General features: G+C 39.9%; 1 protein-coding gene across 2 annotated transcripts in view; it reads right to left on the bottom strand.

The window, feature by feature from the left end:
* Positions 1 to 27320, bottom strand: part of LOC143033972 (protein VAC14 homolog) — a 70008-nt gene that overhangs the window by 23918 nt on the left and 18770 nt on the right. For both annotated transcript variants that reach the window (XR_012967212.1, XM_076199728.1), the window contains exons 4-14: positions 26961 to 27178; positions 26280 to 26400; positions 26009 to 26132; positions 17271 to 17396; positions 16768 to 16901; positions 16467 to 16602; positions 12402 to 12525; positions 12105 to 12279; positions 11747 to 11865; positions 10784 to 10863; positions 10534 to 10678 (exon numbers count right to left, since the gene is read on the bottom strand). Coding sequence is in view for 1 of the 2 variants with exons in the window: in XM_076199728.1 (XP_076055843.1) it covers positions 10534 to 10678; positions 10784 to 10863; positions 11747 to 11865; positions 12105 to 12279; positions 12402 to 12525; positions 16467 to 16602; positions 16768 to 16901; positions 17271 to 17396; positions 26009 to 26132; positions 26280 to 26400; positions 26961 to 27178 (1502 nt within the window). In the remaining variant the exon portion in view is untranslated. The remainder of the gene's footprint in view (positions 1 to 10533; positions 10679 to 10783; positions 10864 to 11746; positions 11866 to 12104; positions 12280 to 12401; positions 12526 to 16466; positions 16603 to 16767; positions 16902 to 17270; positions 17397 to 26008; positions 26133 to 26279; positions 26401 to 26960; positions 27179 to 27320) is intronic.

Genomic DNA, 27320 nt, shown 5'->3' with positions numbered 1-27320 from the left:
TTCTCCCTGTAGCCTCACAGGGGACATTCCTAAAAAAAGTAAAGGCATAGGAGGGTCTAGGAGTTTTCCAACCAGTACCCTACGGTTTGGGACTTTTAATGTGCGTGGATGTGGTACAGATGAGAGTAAAAGGGAAAAGATAGGCAGTATGTTTGTGAGAAGAAAGATGGATGTGTTGCCTTTGAGTGAATCTAAGTTGAGAGGGAGGGGTGATTGTGAGTTTGGGAGTGTAGTTAGGAGGTTCTCAGGAGTGAAGAGAGGACGAGAGAGAGAAGGGGTGGCTATACTTGTAAGTGAAGAGATAGGTAAGCGTGTAGTAGAGTGGAAGGTTTCTTCAAGGTTAATGTGGCTGAAGGTGAAACTGGGAAAGGAGATGTGGGTTTTTGTAAGTGCATATGGGCCTGGTAGTGAGAAGAGTGTAAAAGAAAGGGAGGCTTTTTGGATAGATTTAAATGAGTGCATAGAGGGATTAGGGAGAAACGTCACTGTAGTAGTATTGGAAGACCTTAATGCTAGGGTAGGAAATGAGCCAATAAATGGAGTGGTTGGGAAGTGTGGAGTTCCAGGAAAGAATCGTAGTGGAGAGTTGATGGTGGAGAAATGTCTAGAGAGTTGATGATAGCATATACAGTGTTTAGGAAGAAAGTCAAGCATAAGTACACATGGGAGAGGGTGGTGGAAGGAAGGGTGGTAGATAGAGTGTTAATGGACTTTGTCGTGGTAGATAGGAGTGTAATAGGAAGAGATAAGAATGTACATGTTGTAAGGGGAGAGAGAGGGGGAATATCAGATCATCTTCTAATGGAAGGTAAGTTGAGAGTGGAGGATAGATGGAAAAACAGGAAAAGGACAAAAGGTAGGGAGGTACTTAGAGTGAACTGCTTCAGTGAGAAAGAAAAGGAGAAGTACAAGAAGCTGAGAGAGGAGTGGGAGGGAGTGAAGGATAGAGTAGAACTAGGAGTGAAGGTGGAATGGGGATGGTTGAAGGAGGGAGTCATAAGGTGTGCAAAGATGGTGTGTGGAACAAGGACAGGAGGAAATAGAAGGAAGGTTAGTGAGTGGTGGGATGATGAAGCAAAGAAGGTTGTAGAAAAGAAGAAGCAAGCTTTCACAGATTGGTTACAAAATGGGACGGGGAATCACATGAGAGGTACAAAGAAATGAGAAGAGAAGTAATGCATAACATAAAGGAGGCAAAGGGGAGAGATGTGAAATGGGGTAAGAGTATGACAGAAAATTTTGAAAATAATAAAAAGATGTTTTGGAAAGGAATTAAGAGAGGAAGGAGAGGCAAATCAAGTAGAGAAGAAAAGGTAAATGATGCAGATGGTGAGATGATAATGGAAGAGAAGGCAGTAAGAGGAAGATGGGAAGAGTATTTTAGGGAGTTGCTAAATGTGAAGGAGGATAGGAAGGGAAAGGTAGATGCAGTATGAAGTGCTAAGAAAATGATGTGATGAGTGAGGAATATTGAGGAGAAATGAAGTGAAGGCAGTTGTTAAGATAATGAGAGCAGGTAAGGCACCTGAGTTGGATGGATGCCATACAGAATGTCTGAAAAAAGGAGGTACAGTGATGGTGGACTGGCTGTTGATGTTATTTAATGTTTGCTTAAGAGAGGGTAGATTGCCTGAGAACTGGAGGAGTGCCTGTATAGTTCCACTTTACAAGGGGAAAGGGGACAAGCGTGAGTGTAGTAGGAAGGCTTATGGGAGGGTCTTGATTGAGCAGATTAGGAGAGGAACAGAGGGAGTAGCTGGTGAGGAACAGTGTGGGTTTAGGACAGGTAGGGGTTGCGTAGATCAGCTTTTTGTGGTAAAACAGATATGTGAGAAAGCTATAGGAAAAGGTGAGGATGTTTTTTGGGCTTTTATGGATTTGGAAAAGGCTTATGACAGGGTAGACAGAAAGGCACTCTGGGAGGTATTGCAGATATATGGGATAAGAGGAAAGCTTTTAGGAGCTGTCAAGAGTTCTTACAAGAGTAGTAGTGTGTGTGTCAGGATTAGAAATGGAGAGAGTGAGTGGTTTGAGGTAAAGGTGGGACTTCATCAGGGATGTGTTATGTCACCCTGACTGTTCAATCTATACGTGGATGGGGTGGTGCGAGAGGTAAATGCAAGGATAGTGGGTCAGGGAATAGAGATGGTTAAAGAAAATGGAGAAAATTGGGAGATAAGCCAGTTGTTGTTTGCTGATGACACTGCACTTGTAGCAGGATCAGAGGAGGGATTGAGGAAGTTATTGACAGAGTTTGGGAAGGTGTGCAAAAGAAGGAAGTTGAAGATAAATGTGGGCAAAAGTAAGGTGATGAGATGTACAAGGGGCCAAAGTGGCTGCAGACTAGAAGTGAGTATAAAGGGAGAGAGACTTGAGGAAGTACCGTATTTGATGGCTCATAAGATACACCTTAAAAAAAAAAAGTGTCAAGAAATGAGCCTGCGTCCTATGAGGCCAAGGTTGAGCATTGAGGCTGTGGTTGGTGGTAAGTCTATGGCAACAGAAGCCCTAAAATCAAACCCCAGACATCTTGGCACACGTGAACAAAGTAATGATTGGTACTACACCACAAAACTCTTTCTATCAAGGTAATAATATATAATAGGTCATAATTACTGGTAATTCACATAGAATGACACCAGCTAGGAAGAATTTGCCTACGTGACCATGAACCACACATTGCATGTACCAAGACAAAGACGCTGTCGGTTACGCTCCGATGTCGAACCCGGTAACATGGTCAAGCTTCACTGCATTATTTACAGTGTGACGCCGTTACTCCTTGAGGTGAGACACAAATGCTTTCTTTCATAAATGAGGAGAGTGTCATGGGGTAGGGTGGCTTGTGGTGATGGTCTGCATGCATAATAATCATGTAATAGGTTATGCAATAGTGTTTAAAACTACTAGATTACATTACCCCAACATGATGGAGCCAAAAAAAATTATGCCACTACACAGTTGCTTATAAGATACAAATGATACAATTTGCCAAGGAAAAAGGCAACAGAGCTGCTGGTAGGCATTTCAGCTCACCTCCAAATGAGAAAATGATATGTGCCTGGCGAAAACAAGAGGAAGAACTTCAGAAAGTGGTGAAATCAAAACACGGTCTTCACACTAAAAAAAGCTAAATGGTTGGAATTGGAAGAGGAGATGAAGGCTTGGGTTGTTAATCAAATGAATCAAAGTGCAATAGTAACTACTAATCAAATAATTTTTGAAGCTAAAGTAAGGGCAACTGCCAAAGATCATGATGATTTTTCTGGTAATGAGGGCTGGTGTTACAGATTTATGAAAAGGAATGGATTAGCAATTCAAACTAAAACAAAAATATCACAAAAAGTGCCTGTGGCATATGAAAACAAAATTCTTGAGTTTCATAGATATACTACATTAGAATTGTGTGTAGAATGATGATAAAAAAAATAAAATATTATGAACAAACTTTATGTCTGTAGTCTCTCACAGTCACTGCCAACGCCATATGCCAGGTACATGTTTACATCTCACAACAGGATTGGTACATAGGCTACTAGCAAATACTAAAGTTTTTAAATGCATAGTATTGGTATCTAATAATGATCTAAATGCATGTGAGAGTCTTCAAATGTCAGGTGAAATCCATTACTTCATATTCAGAGCTTAAATCTGCTCATTTAGCTTTTTATTCATTTCAATGTCTGCCAAAATTGGGTGTGTCTTATGAGCCCATGCATCTTATGAGCCATCAAATACAGTAGTTTTAGATACTTGGGTGCGAATGTGTCAGGAAAGGGTGGAGTGGAGGTGGACGTAGAATGTAGAGTGAGAGAAGCGAGTAATTGTGTTGGTGGATTAAAAAGTGTAATGAGAAATAGACATTTGGGAATGGATGCTAAGAGGAGATTGTATGAAGGAGTGATTGTGCCAACAGCACTGTATAGGGTAGAAACATGGAACATATGAAAGGAAGAGAGGAGGAGTTTGAATGTGTTTGAGATGAGGTGTCTGAGAAGTATGATAGGGGTTACTAGGCTGGATAGAAAGGAGAAATGAGGAGGTGAGGAGGAGAATGGGGGTGGAAATGGAGTTGGGAGATAGGGTTCATGAAAGAGTATTGGGATGGTTTGGACACATGGAAAGAATGAGTGAAGAAAGACTAGTAAAAGAGGTGTAGAAGGCAGAGGTGGAAGGAGTGAACATGAGGGGTCGACCTAGAATGAGATGGATGGATGGGGTAAAAGGGGCTTTGGGAAAAAGGGGAATGTCAGTTGAGGAAGGACAGAAGAGGACAGAAGATAGGGGTGAATGGAGAATTGTTGTATATGGATGATGTGTGATGCATGAGGTGGAATGGGTGGGGGATGGGGGTTGAGGGAGTATGTGTGAAAAATAATTTGACGCAGCTCAAAGGGATTTCTCCCCATCTTCTCCTCTCCTGCATGAGGGGATGGAGAGGGGGGTCACTGATTTATTGAAGTGGCCTTGCTGTTGATGTGATGTGCTGTGTCTTGTGACACTGCTTCTGACCCAGGGCAGTGGGAGAGATGCAGGGATGACCCGTCATCCAGGAGGTGCCAAGATAAGAGGGAGGGAAGAGTTGGAGGGGAGTGGAATGTGATAGGGATGGAATGGGTGGGAGTGGTTTCTATGCCTTTGTTTTTTTGGCTACCTCCCTTTCAAGGGGAAAAAAAGCCTTAGGTATATGTATGTATGTGTATATATATATATATACATGAAGCAGCCTTGCTGTGGATGTGCTGTGTCCTGCGACACTGCTTCTGACCCAGGGCAGTGGACAGGGTGCAGGGATGACCCGTCATCTAGGAGGTGCTAAGATGGGAGGGAGGGTGGAGGGGTGTGGAGTGTTTTCGGGGATGAAATGGGTGGGAATGTTTTTGTGCCTTGTCCTTTTTGGCTTTGGGAAAAAGGGGAATGTCAGTTGAGGAAGGACAGAAGAGGACAGAAGTTAGGGGTGAATGGAGAATTGTTGTATATGGATGATGTGTGATGCATGAGGTGGAATGGGTGGGGGATGGGGGTTGAGGGAGTATGTGTGAAAAATAATTTGACGCAGCTCAAAGGGATTTCTCCCCATCTTCTCCTCTCCTGCATGAGGGGATGGAGAGGGGGGTCACTGATTTAATGAAGTGGCCTTGCTGTTGATGTGATGTGCTGTGTCTTGTGACACTGCTTCTGACCCAGGGCAGTGGGAGAGATGCAGGGATGACCCGTCATCCAGGAGGTGCCAAGATAAGAGGGAGGGAAGAGTTGGAGGGGAGTGGAATGTGATAGGGATGGAATGGGTGGGAGTGGTTTCTATGCCTTTGTTTTTTTGGCTAACTCCCTTTTAAGGGGAAAAAAAGCCTTAGGTATATGTATGTATGTGTATATATATATATATATATATATATGAAGCAGCCTTGCTGTGGATGTGCTGTGTCCTGCAACACTGCTTCTGACCCAGGGCAGTGGACAGGGTGCAGGGATGACCCGTCATCTAGGAGGTGCTAAGATGGGAGGGAGGGTGGAGGGGTGTGGAGTGTTTTCGGGGATGAAATGGGTGGGAATGTTTTTGTGCCTTGTCCTTTTTGGCTACCCCCCTGGTAAGGGGAAAAAAAGCCTTGGTGTATGTATGTATGTATGTATGCATGTATGTATGTATGTATGTATGTATGTATATATATATATATATATATATATATATATATATATATATATATATACACACACACACACACACACACACACTTTCAACGAACGGACGGCTTGAAGAACGCTCTGAAGAAAAGTGCAGATTGTGGATACCAACGCAAAGAGAAGTGCCTTTTTGTATTTGCAGGGGGGGGGGGGGAAATTGCTCGTGAGGTAGTGGGAAAGTAAGAAAAGAGGAGAGGGGGAGGGATTGCTGGGGAAATGGAAGGTAATGAGGAGGTGGAGGAAATGGCCCTGACGGGCCGCCGGGTAGACAAAAGACCCCAAGACGAGTTGGATGATAACATGTCTAATAGGAATGTGAAGATTAGAGGTATAGATAGGAGCAATATAGCAGAAAGTGATGAGAATATTTTCAAGGGATTTAAAGAGAGTGGGGGGGACACAAACCCCCCCCGACTGACAAGACTAGAGAAGAAGGTTGATAAGGTGATCGAGGACTTGGAGAGTAGGTTAGGTCATATGAACACCATTTTAAAAAGGGTTGAAAGATTGGAAGAACTGGAAAAGGCGAATAAAAACTTAACTGATGAAATAGAAGAACTAAAAAGACAGTTAAGAGAGGTAAAGGGGGAGAATGAGGAATTGAAGAAGAATAGTAAAGAAAACAGAGAAACAATAGCTAAAGAAAGTAAAAATTGGAAGCAAACCCAAGAAGGAAATAAGATTTCATTCACTGACATAGTCAAACAGCAATTGAAAGAACATACTGAAGACTCAGTTATTAAAGTGATGAGACAAAAGGAGAATATAGTAAGGGATTTAGCAGACAAGAAGAAATGTATAATTATATTAGGAATGGAAGAGAAACACAACACAGATAGAACCACAAGAATCAAAGAGGAAAATGAAAAAGTAAGCCAATTACTAGAATCAGTTCAGGAAGATGAACCAGGAATTATGAAACAAATCGAAGAGAAATTTAGACTCGGAAAGTATAGCACAGACAAGACCAGACCAATTAAGATTAAATTCAAGTCACAAACAACGGCAGAGAATATCTTATCCAAAACAGGGAAACTAGCAACAAGTGAACAACACAAAAAGATATGGATAAAAAGAGAAATGAATAAAGAGGAAAGAGAGGAAGAAAAGCAGAAAAGACTGGAAGCTAAGACAAAAAACGAGAACAGAACGGAGTCAGAGAAAGAGAGATTCTATTGGAGAGTAGTGAACATGAAACTAAGGAAGTTCGACATACAAAAGAAAAACATAAGGGAAACAGAGAACACAATGGAAGTGGCAGAAAACTAAGAGTGTCTTACACAAATATAGATGGATTAATAACAGGATTGAATGAACTGAATGATTATTTGAAAGAAAAAGAACCGGACATAATGGGAATTGTAGAAACAAAATTAAAAGGCCCACTACCACCCAACAGTGTAGGACATGATGCATACAATTATTGGATTAGAAACAGAGAGAAAAAGCAAGGGGGTGGAGTTATGTTCCTGACTAAGAAGGATATAAACGTGAAAGGTGTCATATATGGAAAGAATACAGTAGAGATGATTATGATAGAAGTGGAAGACAGAGATAAGAAGAGCAGAAAATTTGTGATCAATTATGTGCCTCCGAAAACAGCCTCATGGGAGGAGAGTGAATATAAAAGTATGTTAGAGGACACAAAGATAGCATTAACTAAAATAATGGAAGACGGAGGAAAAATAGTTATGATGGGCGACTTTAATTGCAAAGAAATCTGCTGGGAAGAAATGACAGTAAAGAGTGGTGATGACTCATGGGGAAATGCTCTACTTGAGATGATTACTGACCATTCAATGACACAATGGATACAAGAGAACACTAGGTATAGAAATGAAGAAGAACCATCGAGGCTAGACTTAATAATTACATCTGAACCTAGAATAGTGGACAAGATTGAATATAAAACACCAATAGGTAAAAGTGACCACATATTGATTGAACTGGAACTTAATGAAGAAAAATATATGAAAAGAAATGAACAATATAGAAAAGGAAGAATGATGTATGAAAAAACAAACTTTGATAAAATAAGAGAATTCTTCCAACAAGAAAACTGGGAAGAAATATACAAAGAAGAAACATCAGTGGAAGAGAAATGGAATATTTTGACAAAAATTTACAAAAAAGGAGTGGAAAAGTATGTCCCAAGACAAAAACAAGAAAAAGAATATGTAAAATGCTGGTACAACAAAAGTTGTAGGGAGTTAAAAGACAAAAGAGACAAAGCCTGGACCAGATGGAAAAAAGACAGAAGACCTGAAAAATGGAAAATATATACTGGTTATAGAAATGAATATGTACAAAAGTGCAGAGAGAAAAAAAGAAAATATGAAAAAGATGTTATAGAAAAGTGTAAAGATCAACCAAAACTATTCTACAGATTTGTAAACAATAAACTGAAAAACAAACAAGACTTGGAGAAATTGAGACAAGGAGGAGTTGAATACACTGAGGAAATGGAAATGGCAGAAATTATGAACAAACATTTTAAATCAGTGTTTACAAGGGAAAATATACAACCTGAAGAGATTGAGTGGAAAGAAAAAGTCCCCCCTATGGAAGAAATAGAAGTAACAAAGAATGAAATATTGACACACTTGGGTAATTTTGATGTCAGAAAATCGCATGGGCCAGATGAAATAGCAAACTGGATTCTGAAAGAATGCAGGAATGAACTGGCAGACAAAATACATAGCATAATAAGCAGTTCCTTAAAAGAAGGAAAAGTTCCAGAAGATTGGAAAAAAGCAAATATAGTACCTATATATAAAGGAGGAAATAAAGAAGAACCTACCAATTATAGACCAGTCTCTCTAACAAGTACAATAGCAAAAATTTGTGAAAGAATTATCAAAAGTAGATGGGTAAAATACTTGGAAAAAAACAACGTACTAAATCCAAGGCAATTTGGATTCAGACAAGGACGGTCATGCGTCACCAATTTAATATGTTTCTATTCAAGGCTAATAGATATAATACAAGAAAGAGATGGATGGGCTGATTGTGCATTTCTAGACCTAAAAAAAGCTTTTGACAAAGTACCACATAAGAAGTTGCTTAAGAAATTAGAATATGAAGGAGGAATACAAGGTAAATTGCTAAATTGGATGGAAGACTTTTTGCAAGAAAGAAAAATGAGAGTAGTGATAAGAGATCAGCACTCAAAATGGAATGAAGTAATAAGCGGTGTCCCGCAGGGAACAGTTCTGGCCCCAATAATGTTTGCTATATATATTAATGATATGGATGAAGGAATTGAAAGCTATATGAGCTTCTTTGCAGATGATGCAAAACTACTGAAAAGAGTGAAAACTGAAGAAGATTGTGAATCACTACAGAGGGATCTAAATAAAGTACAAGAATGGAGTAGGAAGTGGGAGATGGAGTTCAATACAAAAAAGTGTAGTATAATGGAATTTGGAAAAAGCAAAAACAGAATAGCAGGATCATATAATTTGGGAGAAGAAGGAATAAAAAAAGTAGAAAAGGAGAAGGACCTGGGAGTCATTGTTATGAATAATATGTCACCTGAGAAACATATAAATAAGATTTTTGGAGAAACTTATAATTTAATAAGAACAATCAAAGTGGCATTTACATACCTGGATGAAGAAATGGTGAGGAAAATCCTAATCACCCTGATAAGACCAAGATTGGAATATGCAGCAACGATATGGTCACCAAGTACAAAAAAATGTATAAAAAAACTTGAAAGAATACAAAGAGCAATTACAAAACTGGCACCAACACTCTCAAAACTATCATATGAAGAGAGACTACAAAAACTTAAACTACAGACACTAGAGCAAAGAAGAGAGAGAGGAGATTTGATAGCTATTTACAGAATCATGAAAGGCATAGAAATTACTGATAGAGAGAATCTGATAAAATGGGATGACAGAAATACAAGAGGACACGGAAAGAAAATAAAAAAAGACAGCTATAGAAGAGATTTTAAAAAGAACAGCTTTCCTCACAGAGCAATAGACAGTTGGAACAAGTTAGATGAGAAAGTGGTGTGTGCAAAAACAATACATGAATTTAAAAATAGTTTAGATAAAATGAGATATGAAGACGGGACCCCACGAGCATAGCTCCCCTTCCCGTAAAATACAACTAGGTAAATACAACTAGGTAAATACACAGGTTGAAGCTCCCAAACTCTGCAATCTAAGACCCAGTAACACCTAAATCTCAGCCATGATTACCCGGCAGAACACCCAAAACACGGCTTCGTATTTTCTGCCATGATCATTTCCTACCACCAGTTTAGGTATACCGGTAGTGGTTTGTTGTGACAGTACTGTGGTGTAGAGTCCACTGTTATTTTGTGTATCTACAGTACCTCTGTAGCCCTATTATGGCTCCCAAGCTTCAAGAAACACCTATTTTCTTAAAAGTCGGAAAATTCTATTACTCAGCTCGGTGCTGGTCCCGAGGGTACTGAGTTTGGGAGGTTCGACCTATAATATATGTATGAGATAGCCAAGCCATAACATATACCCATCCCACATCCATTCAAAACCTATCTGTCCCCCCTCCCACCTTAGCATCTTGTAGATGAATGGTCATGATTGTTCCTCACCACACTGCCTGGGTCACAGGCAATGCAGTAAGACAAAGCACCTCCATAGTTGGGCCTGGCAGTCAGAGTTGGTCTACCCTGACTGTTTCATTATATGGTGGTGATAACCCCCCTCCCCATTTCATCCATGTGGACAATTTAAGGAGAAGATATGAACATCCATTTGGGCTGCATCATTTCTTCATCCATTTATAACAACGCTCCATTCACTTCAACCTTTTGCACTCTCTTCCTTACAAAATAACTGCAAATAAACTTACTTTAATAAGTGTGCTGGTGGTACACAGTTGAGACGACATCTAAGAAGAGTAAATGCATCACTCTGAGGTAGAAGCATCAGTAAACCATACAAGGTTTCAACTAATGCTGAGTATGTAACTGGATCTAGCAACTGGAGTCGTAAGTCTGAAAGGTATAGAATTATTCTAAGCTAAGGAACTGGAGCCAATTATGTGACTGTTAAGTACTTGAGTAATTCATATAAAGTCTTATTTTCTATACATAACTTACATGTAAATATTGGAGATTCAATCAGCTGTACTAACTTGTCAACTTCCACTAAGAAGTCTGTGGTAACTTCAATATTGCCACTGAATTGGACTAAGGAAAATGCACTTATTAAATGCTCACTATGCAATAGAAACAAAATTATTTCCCAGATAGTGTCCCAAGCTGCATATAAACACACATCACAGGAATGGACCATTTTTCAACTCATGATACCGTATTGCCCAATGGCACAAAGACATGGGACCAACAACAGGTACCTGCATAATAGGTTCAATGGTGCCTTTTTTTTTTTTTTTAAGAAGAAGAAGAAGGAGGTGCTAAGATGAGAGGGAGGGTGGAGGGGTGTGGAGTGTATTCAGGGATGGAATGGGTGGGAATGATTTCATGCCTTTTCCTTTTTGGCTACCTCCCTTGTAAGGGGGAAAAAGCCTTGGTATATGTATGTATGTATGTAGAAGAAGAAGAAGAAGAAGAAGAAGAAGAAGAAGAAGAAGAAGAAGAAGAAGAAGAAGAAGAAGAAGAAGAAGAAGAAGAAGAAGAAGAAGAAGAAGAAGAAGAAGAAGAAGAAGAAGAAGAAGAAGAAGAAGAAGAAGAAGAAGAAGAAGAAGAAGAAGAAGAAGAAGAAGAAGAAGAAGAAGAAGAAGAAGAAGAAGAAGAAGAAGAAGAAGAAGAAGAAGAAGAAGAAGAAGAAGAAGAAGAAGAAGAAGAAGAAGAAGAAGAAGAAGAAGAAGAAGAAGAAGAAGAAGAAGAAGAAGAAGAAGAAGAAGAAGAAGAAGAAGAAGAAGAAGAAGAAGAAGAAGATCTGCCACCTCTATGACTTCACCTCCTCACTTTTACTAAGCCATCATTAAGCTTAAATGAATCCCTTTTTGTAAAGGATTATGTACACAGAATTAATGATAATATGCAAAGAGTAATATGCCTATAATCCATAAAATCAATCATGTAAAATGTAAAGGATACAATGCATGAACAAGTGTGGCTGCATGACTGTAGTTCTGGGTCAGCAAACACAGAGTCAACATGGCAACTGGGTTGTGGCTCCATGACTTGTACAACACAACAAATAACTTACAACTTTCCTGAAAATATAAGGACCAAGTTGTGGGTGAAGATTGACCAACACATTGCAACTAATATTTGACAATCAAGAGACCCACACTGTTTATTTGTTTTACTTACAAATCTTTTATTTATACTTTATAATACATCTCTATTTGTAAAATGTTCATACAATCCATCAATCTTATCCTGTTAAAATCTAACAACAAAAAAATACAACATTTGTTATGAATATTTTGAAAACTTGATCTATACTCACTGGACTTGATAGGTCCTTCAATTTCAATCTTAGGGTAAAGAGTTCCTTGGATGTAAGAAGAATGGAAGACAAAGTCTGGACCATCAGTGATGCAAATGTTAAATTTTCTTCCTTCAACAAAAGCTCAGCTAAGGTTCTATAAATGTCTTCAGCACTCAGCATAACACACAACTGCCTAGAAATACAGCCTGGATACTCAATGGGCAAAATGATGTAACATAAAAATAAAGGCATTCTTAATGGCTTGACATAATTTCAAACTATACCTCAATAATATAAAGACATTTTATCTTTTACCTAATAATAAATGGTCCCCTGTCCTCTAAGAGGTTTCGTTCTGTTGCAAAGATATGAAGCAAATTCTGCAAAAATCTTGTGAAGTATTCATCCACCTTTCCCCCCTCATTTTTACATGATGTAACTGAAAAGAATAATAACAGAGTTCTAAATAGAATAATTTTCTCTCTTATTCTTACATGATGAAGCTGAAAACATCAATAACAAAATACTTAATACATGGAAATATATACAAAATACTTAATAAAGTAGTTTAAACAGATGAAGCAATATGACAAGAGCTTGAAATTTGAAAACTTAAAAAGAGGAACTAACAGCCAGCAATTACGTATATATAAAATAAAACATCATTTTTTGGTGGAAGGTAAGTTGAGAGTGGAGGATAGATGGAGAAAGAGGAAAAGGACAGAAGGTAGGGAGGTGCTTAGAGTAAACTGCTTAAATGAGAAAGAAAAGGAGGTGTACAAGAAGCTGAGAGAAGAGTGGGAGGGAGTGATGGATAGAGTAGGACTAGGAGTAGAGGAGGAATGGGGAGGTTTCAAGGAGAGAGTCATATAGTGTGCAAAGATGGTGTGTGGAACAAGGAGGATGGGAGGAAATAGAGGGAAGGATAGTGAGTGGTGGGATGATGAAGCAAAGAAGGTTGGAGAAGAGAAGAAACAAGCATTTACTGATTGGTTGCAAAATACAACATGAGAATCATATGAGAGGTACAAAGAAAAGAGAAGAGAAGTAAAGCATAAGATACATACATACATACATGAATGTAAGAATAAGATAAAGGAGGCAAAAAGGAGAGCAGATATGAAATGGGTAAGAGTATAACAGAAAACTTTGAAAGTAATAAAAAGATGACTTGGAAGGAAATTAAAAGAAGAAGGGGAGGCAAATCAAGTAGAGAAGCAAAGGTAAAAGATGCAGATGGAGAGATGATAATGGAAGAGATGGCAGTGAGAGGAAGAAGGGCAGAATATTTTAGGGAGTTGCAAAATGTGATGGAGGACAGGAAGGGAAAGGTAGTTGCAGTGGGAAGCACTAAGAAAATGACAGTGATGAATGAGGAGAATGGAAGCAAAACAAGGAAAGATGAGGTGAAAGCAGTTATTAACCCCTTCCATACGGTGCCGCACACGTAGGCGTCATGGACTTAGATCTCGGTGGCAGCAGCCAATGCCAGCCGTACGACGTGTCGTAATAATACTCGCATCATAAAATATAGTCACCGCTTATATCGATCGTTCTCTCTTCACCCGTGAATTTTGATAACCATAGAAAATGCGATTACAAAAGAATTAGAAAGAATGTCATTATGGAGGGGCGACTACAATAAATATAATCAAGACGCCGATATGGCAGCCTCGCGAATACACTCGCTCCCCATGACGCCTACGTGTGCGGCACCGTATGGAAGGGGTTAAAATGATGAGAGAAGGTAAGGCACCTGGAATAGATGGGTGTCATGGAGTGTCTAAAAAAGGGAGGTACAGTGATGGTGGACTGGCTGGTGAGGTTGTTTAATGTTTGTTAAAAAGAGGGTAGAGTGCTGGAGGACTACAAAGGATTACAAAGGCAGAGCATGCCGACAGGAGACCTTTTGGTCCATAACTAGGTCGGATGCGGAAAAAAATCATATTAATAGAAAAATAATAAAAAAATATATATATATATATGATAATGTATGCAACAAACAAAATACATAAATAAATGAATAGGTATAGTTGAATAACAAACAAACAGGTAAACAGTAAATAGTAATAAATTGACACATAACTAATAATAAATGAAAATCAAACGACAAATGATAACAAAGCAAAAACAAATAATATAAAATAAATCATAATCATTACAGCATCTTGCTTAGATGTTTATCTAAATGAGTCTTAAAGCTTCGAACTGAACTACATTGCACTACCTGTGCAGGAAGTTTATTCCATTCATTAACTACACGGTTGGCAAAGTTGTTTCTACCTACTTCCAAATTGAATCTATTTCCGGATAGTTTGAGACCATTGTTTCTTGTCTGATTCTCATTCAATGTGAAAATTTTGTCACTTTTGATGTTGTCAATTCCCTTTAGAATCTTAAAGACCTGTATCAAGTCACCTCTGAGTCTACACTTTTTTAGGGAAAACAGATTCATCTGTTTTAGTCGATTTTCGTATGAGGAGTGCCTGTATAGAGGAGTGCCTCTATAGTTCTATTTTACAAAGTAAAGGGGGACAAGTGTGAGTGTAGTAGTTTCAGAGGGATCAGTTTGTTGAGTGTAGTTGGGAGGGCTTATAGGTGGGTTTTGATTGAGAGGATTAGGAGAGGAATAGAAAGAGTAATTGGTGAGGAACAATGTGGGTTTAGGACAGGTAGGGGTTGTGTGGATCAGAATTTTTTGGTAAAGCAGATATGTGAGAAAGCTTTGGGAAAAGGTAAGGATGTTTTTTGGGCCTTTATGGATCTGGAAAAGGCTTATGACAGGGTAGACAGGATATCACTATGGGAGGTATTGCAGATACATGGAATAGGAGGAAAGATTTTAAGAGCAGTCAAGAGTTTTTACAAGAGTAGTAGAGAGTGCGTGGTTTGAGGTAAAGGTGGGACTTCGCCAGGGATGTGTTTTGTTGCCTTGGCTCTTCAATTTATACATGGATGACTTGTGCGAGAGGTAAATGCAAGGGTAGTGGGCCAGGGAATGGAGATGGTTAAAAAAATTTGAGAAAAATGGAAGGTAAGCCAGTTGTTGGCTGGTGACACTGCACTTGTAGCATGATCAGAGGAGGGATTAAGGAAGTTAGTGACAGAGTTTGGGAAGGTGTGCAAGAGAAGGAAGTTGAAAATAAATGTGGGTAAAAGTAAGATGGATGCTGTGGATGTACTGTGTCTTGCATCACTGCTTCTGACCCAAGGCAGTGGGCAAGATGCAGGGATGACCTGTCATCAGGGGGAGCCAAGATAAGAGGGAGGGAGGGGGGTGGATGGGAGTGGAGTATGTGATGATGGAATGGGTGGGAGTGGATTTTATGCCTTTGTTTTTTGGCTACCTCCCTTGCAAGGGGGAAAAGCCTTGGGTATATATATGTATGTAAAAATAAGGTGATGAGATGTACAAAAGGAGAGGAGGGCAGCAGATTGGAAGGGAGTATTAAGGAAGAGAGACTGGAGGAAGTGAATAGCTTTAGATACATTGGGGCAAATGTGCTGGGAAAGGGAGAAGTGGAGATAGAATGTAGATTGAGAGAGGCAGGTAAATACCTTGGAGATTAAAAAGTGTAATGAAAAATACACATTTGGCAATGGATGCTAAGAGGAGATTGTATGAAGGAATGATTGTGCCGACATCACTGTTTGGGGCAGACACATGGAACATAACAAGAGGAAGAGAGGAGGCATTTAAATGTGTTTGAGATGAAATGCCTGAAAAGTATGGTAGGGGTTACTAGATTGGATGGAGTGAGAAACAAGGTGTGAAGGAGAGCAGGGGTGGAAAAGGAGTTGGGAGATAGGGTTGATGAAAGAGTATTGGGATGGTTTGGAAACATGGAAAGAATGAGTGAAGAAAGATTAGTAAAAGAGATGTGGATGGTGGGACCTTGAGAAAGAGGGGAATGTATGTTGAGGAAGGAAGGGAGAAGATATAAGACAGGGGTGAGTGGAGAATGGTTGTGTATGGATGATGCTGTGAAGCATGGAAGGGAGTGGGTGGGTGATGGGGGGTTGAGGGAGTATGTGTGAATGATATTTTGATGTAGCCCAAAGAGATTTCTCCCTGTCTTTTCCTTTTCTGCATGAGGGGATGGAGAGGGGGGTCACTGACTAAATAAAACATACTTGCTGTGGATGTGCTCTGTCTTATTCCATTGACCCATGGTAGTGGGTGAGATGCAGGGATGACCTGTCATCCAGGAGGAGCCAAGAAAAGAGGGAGGGAGGGGTGGTGAATGGGAGTGGAGTATGTGGGGATGAAATGGGTGGGAGTGGATTATGCCTTTGACTTTGGCTACCTCCCTTGTAAGGGTGAAAAAGCCTTTGGTATATGTATGTATGTATTAGAAGAATAAAAATCTTCTACTTTACCTTCAGACATGTTTGGCTGTGAATTTGTTGATGCAATTTGAGCCAGGACTTGTATAACAAGTAAAACAACTTCATCAGAGGGATCAGAAAGTGTTCGGAGCAAAACATGGAATAGCTCCTCCACATACTTGCACATCTGTCAATTATATTAAAGAAGGGTCAACAGACAAAGATTACTTTACTCTGTTACTTTATACCCACACACAATATAGGCATGTTAGAAAATTAGAGAATAGGAGACAGGATCCAATTAGCTAAATACAACTTGGTAAATACAGAGTTATAAAATTTAGATAATTACCCTGTTTGGAATCTTGTCATGCAGGTGATAAATCCAGCGAAGCACTGCTGTCTTACATGGAACTGCTGTATTACACAGTTGCTTCAAAAGAACCTCCATAACTGAGGTTAAATCAAGATCTTCTGGCTGGTTAGCTAGTCAATGAAAGAAATTTTTTTTATGCAAGATAATTTTGTTACTAGTGTATCATATTTAATATAAAAATGTACATTACGTAACAACAACAAAATGAACAGAATAAGAATAAAATAAAACAAATAGGTGAGGTGGAAAGGCAGTGATTCACAAGCAAATGGATATTAGAAGAATAAGAAACAATTGAAAAATAATGGGGTAATTAAGATTAAATATAAAACTGCGATATACCTTTTGATTAAGTACTAATAAAAAATTACAGCCCACTGTAAGACAAATAAAAGCTTCATAAATCCTGGGCTCCAATTAATGTTCTTATTATTAAAAAAAAAAATGGAAAGTTAGAAAAAATATAATCACACACTGACTTGCAGTTTCCTTTACTGTTTCATCTTCTTTTTCTTCATTAAATGATTCACTTTCATTGTTGTCATCATCTGTTGTTATCAAAGCCATTAGCTTGGAACTCACTTCCTCAGCAGTTCCTCTGGTTTCTGCAATAATCAAATTTTAACAATTACAAAGGATTACAAAGGCAGAGCATGCCAACAGACCTTTTGGTCCATAACTAGGTCAGATGTGGAAAAAAATGCAATAATGATAAATAAATTAAAGAAAAATAAATAAGAATTATAATAATATGAATAATAATAAATAAAACAAATGCATAGGTGTATTTAAATAATAAACAGATAAATAGTAAATAATAGTAAATAAAAATCAAGCATATAATAATAAACAAACAAATCAAGTTTTGCACAATATTTGCACCATTTTCATATCTTTACATGAACTGGATGAATAAATATCATCCTGCACCATCAACATATTCAGGATGTAACACTTCACCCCATACCATACAACACATAATGGAAGACTGCATTATACACAATCATGCACGCAAACAACACAACATACACTATAAAGGATGTGGGAAAACCCAGTTTCGCCTGTGGCATTCCTTGGGGAGACGGGACTGCTCGGACAGGCAGTCTAGGGAACGACAACAACAACAACAACAACATACATACATATACCAAGGCTTTTTCCCCCTTACAAGGGAGGTAGCCAAAAAGAAAAAGGCATAAAATCATTCCCACCCATTCCATCCCTGAATACACTCCACACCCCTCCACCCTCCCTCTTATCTTAGCACCTCCCAAATGACGGGTCATCCCTGCACCTTGTCCACTGCCCTGGGTCAGAAGCAGTGTCGCAAGACACAGCACATCCACAGCAAGGCCGCTTCATTAAATCGGCGACACCCCCTCTCCGTCCCCCCATTGCATAAAATGAGAGGACAACAACAACAACAACAACAACATATTCAATAACTTTTGAATCATAAGAAGAAAGAGTGAAATATAGTTCTCTTGTACTTACCATGCCATGCATACATATGTAATCTAATCACTCCCCTCCCTCTTTCTAACCTAGATCCTAAACCATCCCCACTAGCACCTCAACCCTCGACAACAACCTACAACACATACAGAACACATTATCAACAGCTCACAACATTGACTGCATCAACACGCAAAAAAAAAAAAAATCAAATGTTGCCTCAAACAATGCAACATATACACTCCCATCATACAGGAAAAAACTAAAAAAACACCCATTTTTTGTCATTTCACTACCATTAGACAAGACCAGACAGATGGCAACGGCGATGGACTCATCACCCTAATCCTTCAGTCTATCTGCTTTGAGGACACAAGTGCCATTACCAAAAACTTCCTCCCTATCACAGACAACACTAATGAAACACAATAAATTAAAATCCAAACAGGTAACAAGTCCACAATGACAATAGTTAACATATACATCTGCCCCTCCCCATCATCCCCCACATTTCCAAATAACTTTGGCCCTTCTCTTATTCAATTTGCCACCATTCCTAACTTTATTATGGGTGGTGACTTCAACCCCAAGTTGTTGACATGTTATATCAACAAGCTCAACATGATCAGAGGGCTTGATATGTTAACATATCTTAACTCACTGACAATCATGAATAACATGCATAATCATACACGTACCCCCCATCCCCTCCTCTCCTGACATAACCTTCTGCTCCCCCCTGCTTAACCCCAACAACTTCATGGAAAGTGGTTGAAGCCCTTGGATCTGGTCACCTTTCAATCATCATCACCACCAAAACATGAAATACCCCAGCAGGCCACAAACACACATGTACCAATTACAAGAGAGCAACTGGGTAGCTTTTACTTAAGAAACAGAACAACATTTTGAGACACAAAACAATAAACCAATCACACACATAAACACTACAGTGCACACTTTTAAAACAATCATACAAAATACAGACAAGAAAAATATCCACAGAGGCAGCAGAAAATCACACAACTTCACACCAGAAATCCAAGACCTCATCAGACAATGCAATACACTTAAACACAATACCCCCACACCTATCCTTCAAAATATAACAGACTAAATACAAGCAATAAACATTAAGATAAACAACAAAATACACAAATAGAAAACACAACTGGCAAAATCTTGTCAACACAATCACAAAACAAAAATCAGTAAACTGTACAAAACACTTAACAGCATTACAGTAACACAACACGCTTGTACACAGCAAGAACCACAACAGTCAATTTACCCTCAAACAGACAACAAGCAAACACATTCATAAATCATTTTGTGTAGACAAGCCATTGCACCCCTCATCCTGACGACTAACGTACCATTTGACATGAAAGACTTCCACACAGATAAATATGGGTAAAAATAAGATGATGAGATGTACAAGGGGAGAGGATGGCAGCAAATTGGAAGTGAGTATTAAGGGAGAGAGACTAAAGGCAGTGGATAGTCTTAGATACTTGGGGCGAATGTGTCAGGAAAGGGAGGAGTGGAGATGGAGGTAGAGGTAGAATGTAGATTGTGGGAAGCATGTAAATGCCTTGGGGGATTAAAAATTGTGATGAGAAATAGTCATTTGGGAATGGATGCTAAGAAGAGATTGTATGAAGGAGTGATTGTGCCAATAGCACTGTACGGGACATAAACATGGAACATAAGAGAGGAAGAGAGAAAGAGCTTAAAAGTGTTTGAGATGAAATGTCTGAGAAGCATGGTAGGGATTACTAGGGTAAACAGAGTGAGAAACAAGGAGGTGAGGAGGAGAACGGAGGTGGAAAAGGAGTTGAGAAATAGGGTTGATGAAAGAGTATTGGGTTGATTTGGACACATGTAAGGAATGAGTGAAGAAGGATCAGTTAAAGAAGTGTGGAAGGCAGCAATGGATGGAGTGAACATGAGGGGCTGACCAAGGATGAGTTGGATGGATGGGGTAAAATGGGCATTGGGAAAGAGGTGAATGTCTGTTGAGGAAGGAAGGGAGAAGATAGAAGATAGGGGTGAATGGAGAATGGTTGTGTATAGATGATGCTGTGATGCATGGGAGTGGGTAGGAGATAGAGGGGGAAGGGAGTATGTATGAATGATATTTTGACACAGCCCAAAGGGATTTCTACCTGTCTTCCCTTTTTCTGCATGAGGGGATGGACAGGGGTCGCTGATTAAATGAAACAGCCTTGCTGTGGATGTGCTGTGTCATGCTGCATTGCTTCTGACCCAAGGCAGTGGGTGAGATGTAGAGATGACCCGCCATCCAGGAAGAGTCAAGAAAAGAGTTAGGGAGGGGTGGTGAATGGGAGTGGAATATGTGGGGCTGAAATGGGTGGGAGTGGATTTATGCCTTTGACTTTGGCTACCTCCCTTGTAAGGGGGAAAAGGCCCTTGGTATAAATACATACATAACTAGGTAAATACATATATATAACAAAGGCTCTTTCCTCCTTATAAGGGAGGTAGCCAAAAAACAAAGGCATAAAAATCACTCCCACCCATTCCATCCCCACACACTCCACTCCCATCCACATCCCTCCCTCTTTTCTTAATTCTTCCTAGATGACAGGCCATCGCTGCATTTTGTCTACTGCCCTGGGTCAGAAGCAGTGTCACAAGACACAGCACATCCACAGCGAGGCTGCTTCATTAAATCAGTGACCCACCCCCCTTTGTCCCCTCATGCAGAAATGGAGAAGATAGGGAGAAATCCCTTTGGGCTGTGTCAATTTATTTTTCACACATACTCCCTCACCCCCATCTCCCACCCACTCCCCCTCATGCATCACAGCATCATCCATACACAACCATTCTCCATTCACCCCTATCTTTTGTCTTCTCCCATCCTTCCTCAACAGACATTCCCCTCTTTCCCAATGCCCCTTTTACTCCATCCATCCATCTCATCCATGGTTGCCCCCTCATGTTCACTAATTCCACCACTGCCTTCCACACATCTTTTACTAATCTTTCTTCACTCATTCTTTCCATGTGTCCATACCATCCCAATACTCTTTCATAAACCCTATCTCCCAACTCCCTTTCCACTCGTTCTCCTCCTCACCTCCTCGTTTCTCACTCTGTCCAGCCTAGTAACCCCTATCATACTTCTCAGGCACCTCATCTCAAACACATTCAAATTCCTCCCCTCTTCCTCTCTTATGTTCCACATTTCTGCCCCATACAGTGCTGTTGGCACAATCACTCCTTCATATAATGTCCTCTTAGCATCCATTCCCAAATGTCTTTTTCTCATTACAATTTTAATCCCCCAAGGTATTTACTTGCTTCTCTCAATCTACATTCTATCTCCACCTCCACTCCTCCCTTTCCTGCCACAGTTGCACCTAAGTATCTAAAACTATCCACTTCCTCCAGTCTCTCTCCCTTAATACTCACTTCCAGTCTTATGCCCCTTTCTCCCCTTGTACATCTCATCACCTTACTTTTACCCACATTTATCTTCAACTTCCTTCTTTCACACATCTTCCCAAACTCTGTCACTAGCTTCCTCAATCCCTCCTCTGATCCTACTACAAGTACAGTGTCTTCAGCAAACAACAACTGGTTTATCTTCCACTTTTCTCCATTTTCTTTAACCATTTCCAATCCCTGACCCACTACCCTTGCATTTACCTCTTGCTCCACCCCATCCATGTGTAAATTGAACTGCCAGGATGACATAACACATGCTCTACTACTCTCATAAAAACTCTTGACTGCTCTTAACAGCTTTCCTCCTATCCCATATATCTGAAAACCTCCCACAGTGCCTTCCTGTCTAACCAGTCATAAGCCTTTTCCAAATCCATAAAAGCCCAAAAGAGATTCTTACCTTTTCCTAAATCATTCTCACATATCTGTCTTACCTTAAAAATCTGATCCATGCAGCCCCTACCTGTCCTAAACCCACACTGTTCCTTACCAATTACTTCCTGTTCCTCTCCTAATCCTCTCAATCAAGACCCTCCCATAAGCCTTCCCAACTATACTCAACAAGCTAATCCCTCTGAAACTACTACACTCACACTTGTCCCCTTTTCCCTTGTAAAGCTGAACTATACAGGCACTCCTCCAGTCCTCCAGCACTCTACCCTCTCATAAACAAACATTAAATAACCTCACCAGCTAGTCCACCATCATTGTACCTACTTTTTTTTAGACATTCTTTGTGACACCCATCCAACCCAGGTGCCTTACCTTATCATCTTAACAACTGCCTTCACTTCATCTTTCCTTATTTCTCCTCCATCTTCCTCACTCATTACAGTCATTTTCTTAGTGCTTCCCACTGCAACTACCTTTCCCAACTCCTTATAATACTCTACCTATCTTCCTATTACTGCTGTCTCTTCCATTATTATCTCTCCATTTGCACCTTTTACCGTTTTCTTTTCTTGATTCACCTCCTCTTCCTCTCTTAATTTCTGTCCAAAACATCTTTTTATTACTTTCAAAATTTTCTGTCATACTCTTACCCCATTTCACATCTGCTCTCCTCTTTGCCTCCTTTATCTTATACTTTACTTTTCTCTTTTTTTTTTTTGTACTTCTCATATGATTCTCTCATCCTATTTTGTAACCAACCTTTGAAAAGTCGCTTCTCTTCTACAAATTTCCTTGATTCATCATCCCACCACTCACTACCCTTCTATTTCCTCCCATTCTCCTTATTCCACACACCATCTTTGCACACCTTGTGACTCCTTCCTTGAACCATCCCCATTTCTCCTCCACTAGTTCTACTCTATCCTTCACTCCGTCCCACTCCTCTCTCAGCTTCTTCTTGTACTCCTTCTCCTTTTCTTTCTCATTTAAGTAGTTCACTTTAATCATCTAACTACCTTCTGTCATTTTCCTCTGTCTCCATCTATCCTCCACAGTCAACTTACCTTCCACCAAAAAATTATCTGATATTCCCCCACCCTCTCCCCTTAACTCTTTCTACTATACTCCTGGTTACCACTACATAGTCCATTAGTGCTCTATCTACCACTCTTCCATCCATCACTCCCATGTGTACTTATGTTTGACTTTCTTCCGAAACACTGTATTTGCTCTCATCAACTCTCTAGACACATCTCCATCATCAACTCTCCACTACGATTTTTTCATGGAACTCCACACTTACCAACCACTCCATCTATTGGTTTATTTCCTACCCTAGCATTAAGGTCTCCCAATATTACTACATTGACATTTCTCCCTAATCCCTCTATGCACTCACTGAAATTTATCCAAAAAGCCTCCCTTTCCTCTACACTCTTCTCACTACCAGGCCCATATGCTCTTACAAAAACCCACATCTCCCTTCCCTGTTTCACTTCCATCCACATTAACCTTGAAGAAACCTCCTTCCACTCTACAATATGCTTATCTATCTCTTCATTTACTGGTATAGCCACCCCTTCTCTCCCTCATCCTCTCTTCACTCCTGAGATACTCCTAACTACATTCCCAAACTCACACTTGCCCCTCGCTTTCAGCTTAGTTTCACTCAAAACCAACACATCCATCTTTCTTTTCACAAACATACTGCCTATCTCTTCCCTTTTACTCTCATCTGTACCACATCCACACACATTAAAAGACCCAAACCTTAGGGTATTGGTTGGAAAACTCTTCCCAGACCCTCTTATGCTTTTACTTTTTTTAGGAATATCCCCTTTGGGGCTACAGGGAGAATGATGCCTAGTCCTATCCCCTTCCCCTTTTTTGTCACCTCATACCACTCAAGTGGAAAGGCTTGGTGACAGTATTCTTATCCCCCACCACAGTGTTAGGCAAAATGAGAAAATGAATATTCAAAGAAATGATACAGAGCAGAAACAATGTGGGGGGACAGCATAATGTAGAGACAGTTGCAGTATTATAAAATATTATCATTTCTCTTTAATCCACCAAGGCATTTACTCGCTTCTCTCAATCTACATTCTACCTCCACCTTCACTCCACCTTTTCCTGCCACATTTGCACCCAAGTATCTAAAACTATCCACTTCCTCCAGTCTCTCTCCCTTAATGCTCACTTCCAGACTACTGCCACTTTCACCCCTTGTACATCTCATCACCTTACTTTTACCCACATTTATCTTTAGCTTTCTTCTATCACATACTCTCCCAAACTCTGCCACCAACTTCCTCAATCCCTCCTCCGATCCTGCCACAAGCACAGTGTCATCAGCAAACAACAGCTGGCTCACCTCCCACTTTTCTCCATTTTCTTTAACCATTTCCAATCCCTGACCCACTACCCTTGCATTTACCTCTCGCACTACCCCATCCCTGTATAAGTTGAACAGCCAGGGCGACATAACACATCCTTGACTAAGTCCCACCTTTACCTCGAACCACTCACTCTCTCCATTTTTAATCCTGACACAAGCTCTACTACTCTCATAAAAACTCTTGACAGCTCCTAGAAGCTTTCCTCCTATCCCATATATCTGCATAACCTCCCACAGTGCCTTTCTGTCTACCCTATCATAAGCCTTTTCCAGATACATAAAAGCCCAAAAAACATCCTTCCCCTTTCCTATAGCTTTCTCACATATTTGTCTTACCACAGAGATCTGATCTACACAACCTTTACCTGTCCTAAACAGTGTAATGAGGCATAGACATTTGGGAACGGATGCTAAGAGGAGACTGTATGAAGGAGTGATTGTGCCAACAGCACTGTATGGGGCAGAAACATGGAACATAAGAGAGGAAGAGAGCAGGAGTTTGAATGTATTTGAGATGAGGTGTCTGAGAAGTATGATGGGGGTTACTAGGATAGATAGAGTGAGAAATGAGGAGGTGAGGAGGAGAACAGGGGTGGAAAGGGAGTTGGGAGATAGGGTTGATGAAAGAGTATTAGGATGGTTTGGACACATGGAAAGAATGAGTGAAGAAAGACTAGTAAAAGAGGTATGGAAGGAAGATGTGGAGGAAGTGAACATGAGGGGATGTCCTCAGATGAGGTGGATGGATGGGGTGAATGGGGCTTTGGGGAAGAGGGGAATGTCTGTTGAGGAAGGACGGGAGAGGACAGAAGATAGGGGTGAATGGAGAATGGTTGTATATGGATGATGTTGTGATGCATGAGGTGGAATGGGCGGGGGGATGGGGGGTGAGGTAGTATGTGTGAGCAAAATTTGATGCAGCCCGAAGGGATTTCTCCCCATCTTCTCCTTTTATGCATGAGGGGAAGGAGAGGGTGGGTCGCCGATTTAATGAAGCGGCCTTGCTGTGGATGTGCTGTGTCTTGCGACACTGCTTCTGACCCAGGGCAGTGGACAAGGTGCAGGGATGACCCATCATCCAGGAGGTGCTACGATAAGAGGGAGGGTGGAGGGGTGTGGAGTGTATTCAGGGATGGAATGGGTGGGAATGATTTTATGCCTTTTCCTTTTTGGCTACCTCCCTTGTAAGGGGGAAAAAGCCTAGTTATATGTATGTATGTATATATGTATCATTTCTCTGTGAATATAGATTTCCTCTACCACAGACAAAAATGATGTGTGGCTCTGGTCCATAAGCGTGCCCCATATAGACCCTAAAGTATCAGCTCCATACTACTCAACAGTTTTTAACACCACAATAACATGAAGCCAATACCCCAGATCTACGGGGTTTGTATGTGCTATCTCTCCATAACCTTATAATGCAAACAAATGTTTGATACATTTAAACTTCTAATATACACTATTACCATAGATTTAACAATCTATACTTACTTGCATAAGCTGGATCTTCCATTGCTAGACATGGTACTGTAGCTGCAAGGATTCCCGACGTGCAAGGAAGCATGGCACGTCCAGACAGCTTCACAAATTCACCAATCCAAGTTAAGGCAATTTGCTGGGGATTTATAGGATGAAGGAAGCATTTAAATCTTCAGCGATCAATGACAATGGTCTTTGAGGACATTGTTAACGTACAATATCTATAAAAATTCCAGTACTTCATACACCTAAACATTGATAAATACTGAAATTGATATATTACCTGAACCAATTGGTCTGGTGACTGTGCATGGGTTATTAGGATGCTGATCATATCAGCAAACTTGACTCGATCAGGAGCTCTCTTTATGCTTACTTGAAACTCTCCGACAGCAGCTTCACACCTGTTTCAATATGAATAAGTTGGACTAATGAAGACATTAACAAAGTTTTTCAACACTAAGTTATATGTAACATTAGTTATTAGGAACTTGTTAAAAAAATATATCAAATAAATCTAAGAGGATGTAAACACTTTACACAACTGATGTACAATTCTTTGATATTAATCATTTCTCTACATTCGGCAAAATAAGTATCCATTTCACTTAGATTTTGCTTCTCTTTTCAGCATTTCACTTATTACTCTGAGATGAGGGAAGGTGAAGATGCAAATCAAAGACAACCAAATGGCCATACAGGCTTAATGAACCTCATGATTAGTTTTTCCTATAAAAAAAAGTCATGTACAGATGACTAACACAGCATGATGGCAGCCAGAATAAAAGGAGAAATGTAACTCAGTAAGGAAGTTGTTTAATGATGGGGTTATGTGCAACTGACAAAAATTAAAGTCTGGCAGCAGTCAAATAAAAAGCCAAAGTACCAATTGTCACAAAAGGGGCTAAACACATTAAGTAGAAGAGGATGAAAGTAAAAATGAAGACAATAATTCAATACTTACATCTTCTTTACTTCTGGCTTTGGAGCTTCAAGGATAAAAAATAAACCATCAAGTATCTCAGGTAAAAATGTTACAGTGTCAACATCTGGCACTTTATGTAAAACGGAAACCCATGAGACGACAAGGGTTTGTGCCCAATGGTTTGTGCTGTAGAGTTTTTCTCGTAAAACAGGGATGAAGGCAACCAAGTCAAATGCCGCACTTTCAGTTACAATATCCTAAAAAATAAAAAATAAATAAAAAGAAGTTTATTTCACAATCTAATGAAATCACTTTAAAAAACCTTCTCTTGCAATGGTGTCATTTCATCCCCACTCATGGAACATGTCATTGCCTTAGTCTATACATTCTTCTCCAGCT

Source organism: Oratosquilla oratoria, chromosome 16 (genome assembly GCF_046742065.1).
Source record: "Oratosquilla oratoria isolate Oo_2021 chromosome 16, ASM4674206v1, whole genome shotgun sequence".
NCBI lineage: Eukaryota > Metazoa > Arthropoda > Malacostraca > Stomatopoda > Squillidae > Oratosquilla > Oratosquilla oratoria.
Note: the sequence above shows the minus strand (reverse complement) of the source record. Positions and strands in the feature narration are given on the sequence as shown.